Source organism: Ambystoma mexicanum, chromosome 6q (genome assembly GCF_040938575.1).
Source record: "Ambystoma mexicanum isolate Mex_15411 chromosome 6q, UKY_AmexF1_1, whole genome shotgun sequence".
In the NCBI taxonomy this organism is placed as follows: Eukaryota; Metazoa; Chordata; class Amphibia; order Caudata; family Ambystomatidae; genus Ambystoma; species Ambystoma mexicanum.
The window spans coordinates 969,835,070-969,850,409 of NC_090937.1; the positions used below are offsets into that span (position 1 = coordinate 969,835,070).

Consider the following 15,340-nt stretch of genomic DNA (forward strand, 5'->3'; position numbering starts at 1 on the left):
CCAAACCATCCTTTGATACTGAGACTAGGGTGAGACACACTAGAAACATACATTACACACTCGAACACCACTTTGGTACTGGGATGAGGAAGATGCAACAAAGGCTGACAACAGACTGCAGAACTCACTCTGCCCAGTCTAGTTGACAAGGGCCTGTTCCAGCTGGTGAGATATTTAAAAGCCAGTGCTAGAACTGTAAGAGGGACGTGAAGGAGAGGGACTTGTATGCAGGAGCAGCCGTGTGGAAATGCTGGGAGTGGTCCAGAGTAGCCAGAGAGGGATGCAAATCCAGTGCAGCTGAAAGCCAGAGGGAATGCAGGCTGACACGAGAGAGATCTTCAGAGGAAGGCTGGAGCTTCCCTCTGAACTGGAGAAGCAACTGGAGACACTGGGGAGAAGCCGGAGAAGCACTGCCGAGCAAACCACAGCATAGCAGAGGCTGGCGGTGTCACAGAAGCAGTAAGGTGCATTGGCAAGACCGGCAAGCGAGAAGGAAGCTGTCCGTGGAGCCGCGGGACGGCCGGCAGGATGTAGTCTGCTTCCAAGAGGCACGGAAAGCATTACAGCCCCACACCACTGATCGGACACACCAAGCAACACCAGTGAGTCTGCCCAGGAGCGTTGGGAGTACCGGGGCATACTGACACAGGTCTCATGGGGATATGTACAATATATGGCAAGCGGCTGAATTTAAGAGACTGCAATTACATGAAATCCCTCATAAAAGTACATTCGAAACACATATCGAATATGTGCGAAAAAAAAGTTATGAACTGTGATAAAGCCAGGGAAAAGATTACTACCACTAAAGTGAATTGGAGGAAGCTGAGATGGCATAAGCAAAATGAGCAAATCAACCAGAAGTGAATGTTTGGATTAAGCATTGCTAAGAGTCAAGTGAATATTGTCAAGAGTGAAGCAGGTATTGTTGTTCATTTTTGGAAGAAGTGAAAGATTGAGAACGGTGAACTGTATGTAGGGAAAACCTGACAACCAAAGCATCAGAGGTTTTGGTCAAAGAAGCTGAAACAGTGTATATGTTTCCTAGCAGGAGAGTGTACTGGGAAGCTTGTGTTGGTTATTGCAAGTGGAAGCTAACAATACACTGAATGGTGATGAATGAGGAAACAATAACGCTTCAAGGGCAAGTAAGAGGAATTAGTCAAGCCTTAGTGTGAAGCTGGATCTGGGGCAAAATAACTTTACAGCAAGAAAAGTGTGTTGGTTGCGTGACCTTGAATGGGTGGACCGTGTGGTCCAAGCACTGCCCCGAATATACCCTCCTAAAAGCAAGCCACTTGGTGATTGAATAAAGGAAAAGCCTATGTAAATGAAACGGAGGAACTGAACTTATAAACTGGTGAAAGGTAACCAAACGGAAGGGCTGGGAAGCGTCCCAAGGAATTGTTATTTTGGAACATTGAACACCCTGGAGAACTGTGTTATTTTGGACCTTTTTGAAGCTTGAGGAAGGGAAACTGCCTTTTCCATGCAAGGGCTGAAGAAGCTCTGAACTTTCATTTTAACACTTTATATTTGATGCTGACATCCCTACACATTGTATGCAATTAGAAGTGAGGGCAAGTATAGGTTGTGGACACAGACAGACATTTTCTTTGGACTTCCTGACACAGACTATAATTAGTTTAATTTAGGTAGGGAAATCCCACCTTAGTATAGGTCGTTTTCCAACCCTCAAGATTTAGTTAATAAAAGTTTGTTTATAGAATTGTATTCACTTGTCTGTGTCTACTTCATGATGCCTTCACACTCTCCAGCTTCTTACACCGCTCTCTGGTCTTGAGTTTTCTCCAAACACAAGCCTCCTGCAGCCCCCACTTTCTGACTGTTTCTGTATTTTTAACAGTATGCTCTCTCCTTTCTCTCTGGGATAGAGGTCTTCCGGTGATTGTCTGCTGATTGATGGTTGATACTTTAGTGATGGTTGTGATTGGCCAGCTTCTATGTAGGTACCTGTGGTTTCTTTAGGTTCAAGGGGTTAGGCCAAGTCTATATTTGAATCACTGCCATCCTGGCTTACTTCCCCTTTATTCTGACGGGTGTTGTCTGGTCCATGCTGAGTGATGCAGTGTTCCCAATTTATGGTCTGCCTGCTGGGAACACCCTAGATAAGCATCAGCGATATTCTATTTCACCCGGCGAGTGGGGAATGTTGCACTATCCTGTCCCTGGCTGACAAATCTGTCACTGGTGCAGCGTTTCCCTGCCTGCACAAACATGCTCCTCTGTATCTGCGGTACTGAAGATTTCACCTCAAGCTCTGCAAGTAGTTGGAGAAATGCTGTATGATGCGTCTGTTGAGGCTGTAACATTATCTATATGTTCGCTACCCTCTGCAGTTGCAAGGTAACACTTTCCATTAACAGGAAAGCTTCTGTTTTCCAGATAATGAGTTTGGGTCTGTCTAGAAGGAGCTTCAGGCTCTGCTAGTTAGGGTTGTGTTGTCTCTGTGCACCTTCTTATGGTCTCCAAATAAGCCTGAGTGGGAACAGGATTATCACAGCTATGCTGCCCTCATGGGTTGCCTCCTGCCATGTGGCGGAACCCAAGGTAAGATAATTTAGGCATCCCTCCCACAGTGGCACCGGCCCAACATCCACTGGCTTGGGGCAGGCATCTGCCCCCTTGCCCACTAACCCTGAGTCCCTGCCTTGTTGCCCCCTAAAACCAAGCAGGGAGCTCCATCACACCCCTTTGGCTATCCATAGGTCTTCAGGATGTGGCTTCATCTGCAGAAATGGTGGATGTTGTTGTGGCTGAAGCAACTTCTTGATGGGGAAAGTTTGTTGGTATTTAAGTGGAGCGTTTATTGGATCAGTTACTGACTGATTGGATGGGATGTGGCTTACTGTAAATATTTACTTCAGTTGTTTGTGTTAAAATACTTTGGTGGTCCGATTTGAAGCCAGACGGATGATACCAGTTTTCTGACTTTGGATTTGATATTGTCTACTTGCCATATTGGTGGATGGGTTCTGTAGATAGGATGGTGCATTGTGTTTGCCTCAACGTGAGCACTAAGACTTTGAGTTGCTAGTACTTAGTATAAGTATATTCTGTGTTTTCTTGATCAGTTTCTATTTTATGTATATGTTGATATCTTGTATGGTACTCCAATATAAAGACACATTACCTGCTGTTTATATTACCTGCTGTTTCTTTGTTGATTTTTCTCCACAGTCTCTCTGCCAGCACATTGTCTGTGTCTTCGGGAAGCAGTCTGGGATCTCTAGCATCTAGTCGAGGATCGCTGGACACATCTAGCAGGGGATCACTGAATTCTCTGAGCTCAACTGATCTTTATTTCAACCAAGGGGATCAAATAATAGACTTGGACTATCAGTATAAACTTGACTTCATATTGCAAGACAAGAGTGGTTACATTCCTTGTGGGCCTATCACCACTATACATGAGAATGAGGTTGTCAACTCCCATGGACGACTGGGCTACAGCAATTCTTCGGCATGTACAGCTGTTGGTCAAATGCCTAAAAGCACAGAGCCGCCTAAGTCTTTGGCATCTTTATCCTCAAGATCTTCCTTTTCCTCTCTTTCCCCTCCAAGCTCTCCACTTGTCCTGGAAGGAGCTTTTCCAGTCCCTGTCCAGAACTCATCGCTGCATCACCTTGGCACAGACTTTGATGACTGTGATTTGCCTGTAGATTTTGCAGGGCTTATTGGTTGTGAGAGTCACGCTTTACCAGGCACAGAAGCAAAGGATTTTCCAACTTTTATCGAAGATATCAGTCTTGGTGAAGCAAATGTGCAACCCTTGAAACCTGCACTTGATGACCCTATAGGTAAGATGAATGAGGATCAAGTTATTTGCTCAATATTGTGGATTCATAAAAGATGGGTGCATACAATAGATTCATAAGATATAGGATCACAAAACAAATACACAATGAAAGCATTATCAATGTCCCTGACATTGTGTTTAAAATAACATGTGTTTTTGTCTTTCGGTCACTTATCATTTGGGGTTAATTTAAAGGAACAGGATTAACAGATTGCAAATCTAATCATGTATGTGCTGCAGGCATTTGGCATGAAAATGTATATTTCTAAAGAGTTCTCAGAAACATCAACTGATGCTCCACACACTTGTTCTGTGTTTTCACCACATTATCAGCAGCCATGTTTCAGTCGTGGTTGACTTTCAACAGCAAAATGAAAAAGATACAAAGAAATGCTATTTTAAAGGTGCACGCAACTTAGAAAAATGTGTCTTGTGCGTTCATAGGATATGTGACAGAAACGCGCCAATAACTGCCTCCATTGTTGAAGCAAAACATATCACAACAGTTGTACGTACTGCAGCAGTAATTTAGCGTTTAAATCGAGCTACCGCAGATAATATTGAGTCTAGAAATCTGGACGCTTTCCTTACTACAAGAGTGATCCCTCATGGAGCCACTGATTGAGTTACAGTTTTTGGGAAAATAGGTGGACCGTAGAACAGTACTCTCTCTATTGTCCCCACTTTGCTACCAAGCTGCTATTTTTGTAATCCATTTCCTTTTTTATTTTTCACTTTCAAAGGAGTATTCAAAGTATGTACAAGGGTTGTATGAATGGATTATTACATGTAAATATAATTGCATTTGACTAATATTAGTGATGCATTGTTCCACTTCCTTCCTGGGTGCTCGCAGGCAGTATTCCTCTGCTCCTTGCCCTCTATGGGGTTCTTGAGTGCTCTGCGGTGTCCCTGTTCGTTTTTAATATTTGCATTCGTTCTCTAGCTCGCCCCCTCCATGCTCTCATGCTGAGAATACACAGGTACCCAGATTCTTCTCGCCTGGAGCAGGATCTGGGGTTGTCATCCCAATTCGTGGAGAGGATCTGGGCCATTGATCAGAAGATAGAGCGTTCTTGACTTTCATTAAACACTGAAGAAATGGAGGTGATGATTGTTGGGAGCAATTCTTCACTATTGCCCTGAGGTTTGGCCTCTGGAAGTAGCATATTAAAGAGCAAAAATGAGCAAGGTCATGGGATGCCTGGCTGAAGAACGAAGGGTGAACACACTCCTATCGGGGTTACACCTTGGCAAGTGTGTACACGTTACTGTAAATGAATTCTGACAAAAATGTATCAGGACAATTCTGAGTACTGCAGTCAGATTTTTAATAAAACTGCAGTTTACGTGTTTGTAGATACACTTAACTAGGAGTTACACAAGATACAACAGTATTTACACATTTTTCAGGTATAGTGACCAATTTGTAAGTGAGAAATGTCAAATATTTGTAGCATCTTTCCAATGCTCATTTTTGCTCTTTAATATGCTATTTCCAGAGGCCAAACTTCAGGGCAATAGTGAAGAATTGCCCCCAACAATCATGTGGATGCGTAAGCATTGGAAAGACGCTACAATATTTGACAATTGTTCAAATGACTGTTCTGCTTAAAACATTATTCCTAATTTCTTAAAGATATATATTCAAGAAATATAGCCAGTTTTTGTGGGTCTATATGTAGTACAAACATTCTCCATTGTACAATTCCATCTAGGATTTTAAAGATTACCGAAAATATTGTTATATACTTTAAGTGGGCGATTAATTCTACAGTCTCAGTAATATTTAAACCCATAAATTGTGGAGTTAATCGTGAAACTAGAAACCTCACCAGTCGGTGCACTAGTGTAATTTCCATTCGGAGCGAGGAATGGGCATCCTATAGGAGTAAGATGATGTAATCTGTATATAGTGCAGGCATAGGGTAAGCCTCCTTGAATATCCATTTAATTATTTGATTGTTGCAGATTGATTGGGCCAGTGGCTCCACTGATAAAGAAACAATCAGGGAAGACAATGGGGTTGCAGAGTGCTTTGAAACACATTGTGTTATAAATAAACTATCATATCATAAACTATCATATCATTAGTATACAATTGGTATTTATTTTAATACAGGGAATTTTATAATTTTCCATGACGAATCTCAAAAACGTTGGCCTGAATCCAAATACTGTTAAAGCATGCATTTTCCATACATAGAAAATACTATCTAATGCCTTATCGGTGTCTAAACAATGCAAACCGTTGCTCTAAATGGGAACCATAGCCAACCAAGTCTATTATGTGTCTGATGTTGCTAGGAGGCATTCTGTTTATAACAAGGCCATTTTGGTCAGGGTCTACTAATAAGGGCAATACCTCTATTAAAAGTGAAACAAGTTCTTTGGCATAGATCTGTCAAAAGTGCCATCCACTCTCTCAACCTAACCACAGAATCCGTATGTACACGACTCTCCCATCTTGGTTGGCAAGAAATGCCTACTATGATGCACAGGCCACCTCAAGGCAACCAATGGGGAGGAGAGAGAAGAGGGCTAGGGAGAGGTTGTGGATAGGTAAGGGGAGTTGGGATAACCCTAAAGAGGTTTGGGAAGAGGTAGTGGATAGGAAGTGGGACCACGGGAAAATACACATATTCCTGAACTTCACATATTCATTACTCAATACTCTAGATATAAAATGCTCACCCAAACCTGAAATTCACTCTGCCCATGACACGTATACATCCAAACCTGTGCGCCTTTTTAATGGTACACTCTGCTACCCTTTGCCCCGATTCATACCATGTCACATGTAAAGACTCTTCTCATCAATGACCCATGCCAGAACACCATTTCCTGTCGTTTGCACATGCAGGACCACTTTCTAGCATTTACTCCTAGCAGGTCATAGCCAGATGCTTGTCCTCTTTCCATGAGAATAAACACATTCCTTAGTTTCATTAAACCACACACTTGTAAACATATGTTATTGAAGATTGTGCATAATTTTGTCCCTGAGTTCACATTAATGGCATAGATACACCCCACAACGAGCCATATGTCCAAACCAGAACACACTTAGACATTTGCTCCTGAAATGTTTCCTATAGTCCTCTCACTGAATGCACATTAATTCCATGCCAGACTCATGTACCCATGGTTTACCCAGTGCAATGGTTGTCACTGTAACTTCCCCTTTTAATTCAAGGGGAAAGTGAAATAAGAAAGTCTTTCGCCGTTCATTCCTGGCCACACAGCAAACAAAAAACACAATCAATATAATGCTGCCATTTTAACAAAGCAAACACAAACTACATGTGCATAGCAAAGCACTTATCTGAGGCCTCTGAACTCCTGGGCGATTTCAGAGGCAATTGTCAGTGAGCGTTTCCAACTCCTGCGTTGATGCTACTAGATGCGCAGTCGACTCGGCTGAGACCCACCTCACCGCTGCAGCCTCCTGCTGACAAACGTTTACAGCCACTGCCGGGTTCTGTCAACTTCCAGTAGCTTCACCCCCACAGCCCAGGATAACGTGCAGAAGGAAAGGCACGCGAGTCAAGCGTGAACCGTCAGTCTCCACCTAGGCGTGCGTGCCTTCTGGTGCGAATCACAAGCACCTGGGAAGGCACGCCGCCCAGATTTATTTCCTTAAACATAAGGCAGACCTTCCCCTGAGCCTTCCAGTGATTGTAGTCCCACACTGACATTGCAACCTCCCGGCGCGGGCTCCTCTACCGTCAATCCTCGCAATCCTCAAGGTCTTTGCATCGCCAGGAGAGTGATTTCATAATATGACGCTCGCTTGGTAGGCTCCTTACAAGGCTTCAGTTAAAGCCTTGTAGACTTTAGTCTGTAGTCTACTCAGCCATTGTATGAGAGACAGTACTTGAGTTGTGAAATATTCGAATGTACTTGAAAGTGTTTCAGGCTGGGCCAGAGAACCTGTCTGGCGCAGGAGTCTTGCCCCCAGCAGCAAAGTGATTGCTTCATCCACCTCCTCTATGTGTTCTCTATCCTCCTGTGTAAGGTTAGGGAGATCTAGAGGATAAAGGTTCCCTTCATTTGTTCTGATCCACAGGTATCGTATCTAAGAGTTTCTGATACAATCTTTCCTTCAGTTTCGATTTCTATGCCTCTGTAAATATTTGACATCCTGTTTCATCTTTAAGACATGGTAAATCATTTTCGAGAAGGCTGATTCTGCAATGTAGCCTCTAATATGTTATTGGCTCTATTTTCTTTCACATAATAAAACTGTTTTATTGATTTGCCTTGCTTGCTACTTTCAATTCTCTCGTGGCTTTCAAAGAACCCCCACGATTATGTTCTGCTTCACACCATTTTGCTTCAGCCTCTCTCTCATATTATTGAAGGCTGCTGTGTTGTTAATTATTTCCCCTCTTCCCATTGCCTTTCCTACATTCCATACTATTCAGGCTCTATATCAACAGTGTCCTTATCCCAGAAATAATTAACTTAGGGTGTCTGTTATATCTGATACCAGGATCTCGCAACAGAAAATCATTTGGCTGTCATAGTTTACGCCTGTTCAGAATTAGTATCTAGAAAATCAGGGGCATGATCAGATAATACCCTGTGTCCTGGCTCTATGGCCACTGTTTTCAGAGACCAAGAACATATTGATTCTTAAGGATATTCCATGTGCTGCAGAAAAATAAGTATAATCTTTTTCTTCCTGGTGCAGAAATCTCCCTTATGTCTTTTAGTGATTACATGTTCCGTCTGTCCTCTTGAGAAAGGGGTAATATGTGAGCCATAACAGGATCCAAAACACAACTGATGCCTCTTCCTAGTAACTCACCATCTATAAATAAGGCTCTAAAGAAAGAAGCCTGATCTTTGTTGGGGTGCAAAATGAAACAAATGTGAATAATGTACCTTTTAATGTCCCATTAACCAGTAGGTACCTGCCCTCTCGGCCTATAAACATTCCAGACTGTATGAATGATAGCCTTTTATTTAATAAAATGACTCCCATTTTCTTTGAGCAGCTGGAGGAGAAGTAGTGAACTGTAAATGTTTTATTTGCTATGCTCTCTTCATTCTGTGCCACTAGGTGCATCTGCTGGAGACAAGCCACTTGCATATCCTTGTCTTGCATACTGCGTGCAACCAATCTTCGCTTAATTCCCAGATTAGGGACACAAGTATTCCGAGTTATAATTGTAAATTATGCCATCCCAGCATCATCATAGGAACCCAAACAACCTAGCTTTGGTCACAACTGCTGCCCCGAGCATGAAAACTACAATAACCCAGACCAACATAAAGGAAAGGTAAAAAACCACAACAGACTATCCAAATGATAACTGAAAAGAAGACAGACAATACAAAATCTAAATGGGATGCCTTTTGTGTTATAGTAGAAATAGAACTTGTAATGTCCTTATCAACACAAATAAGCAAGGGGATTGACAATCCCACAGCTTGAACCACCCCATCCCTTACAGAGCATCAGCACAGTAAATGTCAAAGCTCTGCAGCACTGGAACAAATAAATAAGGTAAGTCTATGATTTACTGGTGGCCTTGTGAACCTTGGCAGACCTGCAATCTAAAATGTATGGTCAATTAGCCCATTAAACATAAAGCCTTTACAAGGAGATCATTGAGGCCAACTGCTGTCTGTTCCAGGTAGTATCAAACTCCCCTTGATGTACTTAGGGCAGCAGTGAAATCCTTTTAAAGGATTGATGGTTATTGGATCAATTGACCATATGTTTTAACTTGCATGTCTTCCAGGTTTTACGAGGCCACGGATAAGTGATAGAGTTAGCTTACTTCTTTGTTTCTCCAGATTGTCCATTCCAAACACTGAAGCTTGGTGGTTTCTGTGTCTTTTTCCAAGTGTATGGCCTGATCATTTCCTCCTCCTCGTCTCTCGACCTCTGGAGGTCTGTCTTGGTTTCTCGGATAGCTACCCCATTCATCTTTTGCCATCACTTGCCCTCAGGCTCCCTTTCCCGGACTAGCCCAACGTGGTCCTCCCTGTCCACCACACTCACCCCCCTCCGACATCCCCCTGGCACTTGCCACCTTTGCCCTCCCAGCACTTGTCCCCCCCACCCTTGCGGGTACCCCACTCCTACACTTCTCCCTCTACCTCCCCCTTACCACCTTGTCATGCACGGTAGGATTGTCACAAGGCCAATATAACCGTTTGGTTGTTTATTTTTTGCGTTTTTACATTTTGATTCTCATGCCCCTCTCCCCACCCCCATTTTGTCTTGTGGCGCCTGGAAACACCTGTGTATAGGCCCCATACAAATGTCCAATAAATAAAAGAAATAAATATAATCTTGGAGCCAGCTTGTTAAAATATTTGCTTTCCACCTTTTGAAAAGTGTTGCATGAGAAAAGTGTTGAAATAATGTGATGTTGGTATCCCGAGGTTTGGATTTTCTTGCTACGCACATTGGGATCGCTGGGATACCGCCTAACGCTATTAGCGTTACCGCAACGCAGTCCGGTGAAATTTGCCCCGGATCTCAAGTTGCGCAGGGGAGGTAAAGTCCCATTCAGATTGGCTCCATTGGACCTAATGGGTGTTTCTTGGCGCTATTAGCACCGATGAAATTAGCACAGCGCTAATAGTGGTGAAAATGGGTGGAAAGGGAGGGGACATTTTACCTCCAACAAAAAGCTGGAGATACAATTCCCACTTTCTGCCCAACTCGAGATTGAACTAGGCTTTGCATAAACGTCTCTAAGTCTTGATCTTGCACATGGTGTGGGATCCCTATGACACTAATATTGTTCCACCAGTAGCAGTTTTCTGCTTCATCCTGTTTTTTTAACAGGATCTCTACACATTCCTCCAGATTGTCTGTGCCCTCACCTAATTCTGCTTAATCATGGCCCTGGTCACCAGCAATGCTTTTAACTTCATCCAGCCATTTCTCCAATGCTGAACATATTTGTCAAGGTCGGCTATTGATTTAGAGTTTCCTTTGGCACTACTTTTGATCTCCTGTTTCAGCTCTTGAAACATTCACTGACATATTTTATGGCTAGTGTATCTGCCATTTCACAGCCAGGAACGTGATGGATCAGTCTTTTGGGTCTATTTCTTGCCTAATTCTTCTGCCTGTATTAACAGTGCTATGTCCTCAGAAGCAGTGCCTTTCAATTAATTTGGATGAGGCCTTTGCTATGTTGGGTGTAATAAACAGGTTCCTTGCAGTGTTGGAAAGTGAGGTTGTAGGTGTAGTCAGAGGGCGATCTGAAAACATTGTTAAATGTCTGCAGTCTCCGTGCTAGAAGCAAATACATTCGATGAAAAGGAAAGCCTGAGGACTTTCTCAATCCCCATGGCAACCAATGATCAGCAGCTCATTTCGGTCTCCCAAGTAGTCTATACAACCATATTGCTGTAGCGAGCATCAGTGTGAAGCCCAAGCAACTACTTGCTTCAATGGCCGCCTCACAACGCTTCTGAGATTTCAATGTTGATTCACTGGTGCTTGAGAGGATTACAGATTCACGACCGGCTGGCCCATGAAATTCAGCCAAGCTGGCAGGCTTGGGTCCGTACAGTCACCCTGTTCAAATTTGGAGAAAGTTTTTTTACGTCAAGTTCGCGTCCCATGTTTCAGTCCAGATCATGGCCTTGGGATCAGTTTCCAAAAAATCATCACTTTGAGGGGCTCTAAAGTATCTAATGTTGGGTGACACCACACACGATGTGCCTAATGGTCTTAAAATCGCTCTCCAGTGAGCTTCACTGGTACTGTGTATGTGTAATGTACCCTGTGCCCATGCTGATGGTCCTGGAGAGTGTAATCCACTAACTCAACAGTCTTTCTGAAGGTTTTTTTGCCAACTGGCACTAGCAGTTACCAAACCTGCCCACTTAACCCAGGCGCCATGGGGTCTCTTCCAATCCTCGACATCCCACTGTGTTGTATGCCCCTTCGGTTGCTGATCTCTCTTAGGAAACCATGGCCTCTACCGTTACCTCCAATCCAGAGAGTGTGGAGCAGCTTCCTTCTTCCACTCATGAATGTCTGGATGTCATAGACTTCCTGCAGCTCAACTTTCCAGAACCACCACCTGCTCAAACTTGAGTGTAGGTTGCAGTCCTCATTTTCATGTCAAAGGGAATTGGACCCCAAAGGGAATTATACCTTTGGGGAAAACAGTCTTTTGGACAGTTTCAAATACCACCAAAAAAAAGGTTGGGAGCCATGTGTACATATTGTGACGTATCCGGGGAATCTGTCACTTCTCCTGTAAGGGGAGTCATTCCCTGTGTAGCTAGGTAGGTGAGCCCACTACACAATACCCTCCCTGGGGGAAGAGGCAAGCAGGACCTCACTAGGATAGACTCTCCTTTTGGGGATAAGGACTCCTGTTCTTATGAGGAACTCCCTAACAAACATACCATAATATACCTCTAGAACCATCCAGTGAAGAAAGCCATGAAGAACATACTAAAGTGTGTTACTGTCATTAGGAAACCCTGATGACCCCTTTAATGGAAAAGTTGCCTTGTACTGAGACAAAGAAACATTGTTATAGAGGCATACAGACTGTCAAGCAAACAGAAAGAAAGAACTGCAAGATGGTGCCAGGGAAATCCCATGGCTACGTCATAAAGGGAAAAGGCGGAGATTGCAGAGGAAGAGAGACTCCATACATATAGCATCTGGAAGCCAGCAAGAGAGAGAACCCGCAAAATACAAATCCAATCGCAGGCAGATGTGGATGAGAAGCTGGACGTGTGGCGTCCTATGACAAAGATGAAGCTGAGGGAAATCGAAGATGCGTGGCATCAAGAAGACAGAAGAGAGAAATTGTATGCAGGTCACGCTTACCCCAGACGAGAGATAAGTTGTGGCATGACCATATACAAGCTGTGGTGGACCAGTGGTTCCGGGAACGACGCAACACCACTACTTTGAGTTGCAAGCCGGAAAACGAGATACCGGCGAGACCATGGATAAGGCTATGGGTGAGAAGAATACCAGAAGGAGCCAACCTGAAAAGCAGCAAAGAAAGTCCCAACCCGTCAAGAAATCCAGTGATGCTGTCCCTGAGCAGAAGAGGTAACTGGGAAATGGGGGAACTGATGGACATTATTGGAATGTTCATACTCGTCCCAGTCCAAATAAAATATTCGAAGTGAATGAAGAGAAAGAATTGTTACTGGAACGCTCATACTCATCCCAGTCTAGAGAAACTATTGACAGTGAATGAAGATAAATAGAATCGTTACTGTAACTCAGTGGCGTAACACAAAATGTGGGGGGCCCCCCTGCGAGCCATGCTGAGGGAGCCCCCCCTAACTCGGCAACAAATCACAGGTCGTGCCACACTCTGGCCCGGTCTGGATTACCATGCTTGCGCCATATGCACAAACGTGCTGCTGCAGGGGTATGCCGCACACAGCACTAAAAGAAAGATATAAATATGTGTTTTAATGCAATATACAGCACACTTTCAGGGAAACATTTGCTAAAAAGCCAGAGTGTTTGTTGGGTAACACCAATCCAAAAATCCAATACATGCAAGTCACCAACAGTGCACAGGAACATTACTGCTTTGCTATTACAAAATGCCATGCCACAATGAAAACATGTCCAACTGACTGCACAATGTAGACAAGTGTAGAACACATTACAGTGAGGCATTCCAGGCTACATTTAGACATACCTAGACTGGTTGCACCAAAATGCCAGTCTAGCCAGGTAATTACACTTAGCAGGACTGCTTTATCGGAAATGCTCAGTAAAACAAAACAAAAAGTCAAGCCAAACTAAGAAATAACTAGACTGGCTGCACCAAAATGCCTTCCTAGCCACTAATCCCACATATCATGCCTGCTTAGCCTGGACAGGACCACCATTATGATTTATCACACCCCCCCCCGCACATCCCCACTCCCTACCTCCAAAATCAGCTCCAGAATTACCTCCACATCCCTCTTCCTTGTCCCAGTGCTTACGCATGAGGCTCCTTGCCTCATAGGTAAGTACTGGGATGAGGAAGAGTGGGATTACAGGTAGTAGCTAAGTCAGGCATTAACTCCATGTACCTCTACCTCATCCCAGTACTTCTGTATGAGGCAGACTGCCTCATACACAAGTACTGGATGAGGAAGAATAGGGCTAGGATTAATGATTACCAAAAGTAATCAAGGCATTAAACACAAGTAGTGGAGCAACACCATTGAGCTGACTGCGCTTCAGCGCATTCCCCCCCTGTATCCCCCCTTGAAATGTTGGGCTATGTTGACACAACCTGGCTGACCTACAGAACAGTTGCTGGACAGAACAGGTCAACAATGTTAAACGGCACCTGGGTTTCGCTGTTAACAAAGGCCCAGCAATTACTAACGTAAATCATTTCACTGTTAGTACCTGCATTCAAATGCATAATTTTTAGGCAATTGAAATCGTGATGTGGGTTTAGTACTTGCATGCCAAGGGAGTGATTGGAACGGTAGAGAGGGAACAGGAGACCGCTCATTCTCATAGCAGCCCATAAGTGGGTGCTTTCAGACTTAAAGGAGAGAGTCAACTGCTATGACGACAACACAGAAGCACTCCAACTAAACAACCGCAAGACAAACCAAGGATACATTTTTTTTTAAAAAAACACACTTAACCACATCAAAAAGATCCATTGCAACCTAATCGACGCTAGATCAATGTCCAAGCATGCCACAGAGGTTTGCAACCTCCTGTGCAACGGAGATATCGACATTTTATTCATAACCAAAACATGGCTAGAAGACAATTACAAATTTGCACTCTTTAACTGCCTCCCTGACAACTTCAAGTGCTCACAAGCAAACAGGAAAAACAAAAGAGGAGGACTGACAATAGCATACAAGGAACACCTGAACATTGAAACTGAAAAACCATTAATTCTCCAGCATGGGGTCTGGCGTGGATTAACATGCTCATAAATATTCCCCGTCGTCAGGCTGGGAATGCTCGGTAAAGAAAAAATCAGTTTCAGTTTCGTTTCTGAACTGTCTTTCTTAGTAGTAACCAATCACTGGTCTCTGGGTCATACTGCCCCCAGCCAATGACTGCTCTCTCCCTAAGCCCCTCCCCTGGCAGCCATTCTCAGATTTTTACCGCACGTTCAAGTGTTGGGAGTCCTCATGCTATTGGCTCTCGAGCTTTACTGCGTTTTGCGATTTTTCAAAGAGTTTAATCTCATTTTTTCGGTCAGTCGAGCCTTAAGCTCCACCGTTTCTACTTCTGATCAACGGGGACCCGTTTTCGGAATTTTCTACGCCCCTCAAGGGCGGAATTATCATCAAGTTTTCACTTCTTGGAGGATTCCAGAAGATCTTTGAGGCCTACCCCACGTGGACATGGCCCAGGACAAAGGAAACACGACACCCGGATCCAAGCTGTTCAGGAACTGCCCTGGATGCGGACTACAGAATGTCTTCAAGGAGGATGAGCATTCCCGATGCCTCTACTGCCTTCACAAAGACAAAACGCATGTGGAGAAGGACTGTGCGTTTTGCATGAACATGTCGGAACGGACT

General features: G+C 43.8%; 1 protein-coding gene across 1 annotated transcript in view; it reads left to right on the top strand.

Moving 5' to 3' along the window:
* WWC2 (WW and C2 domain containing 2) overlaps positions 1 to 15,340 on the top strand; it is a 2,565,136-nt gene that overhangs the window by 1,527,426 nt on the left and 1,022,370 nt on the right. Inside the window, exon 11 of the mRNA XM_069631472.1 lies at positions 3,202 to 3,821. Within this exon, the coding sequence (XP_069487573.1) occupies positions 3,202 to 3,821 (620 nt within the window). The remainder of the gene's footprint in view (positions 1 to 3,201; positions 3,822 to 15,340) is intronic.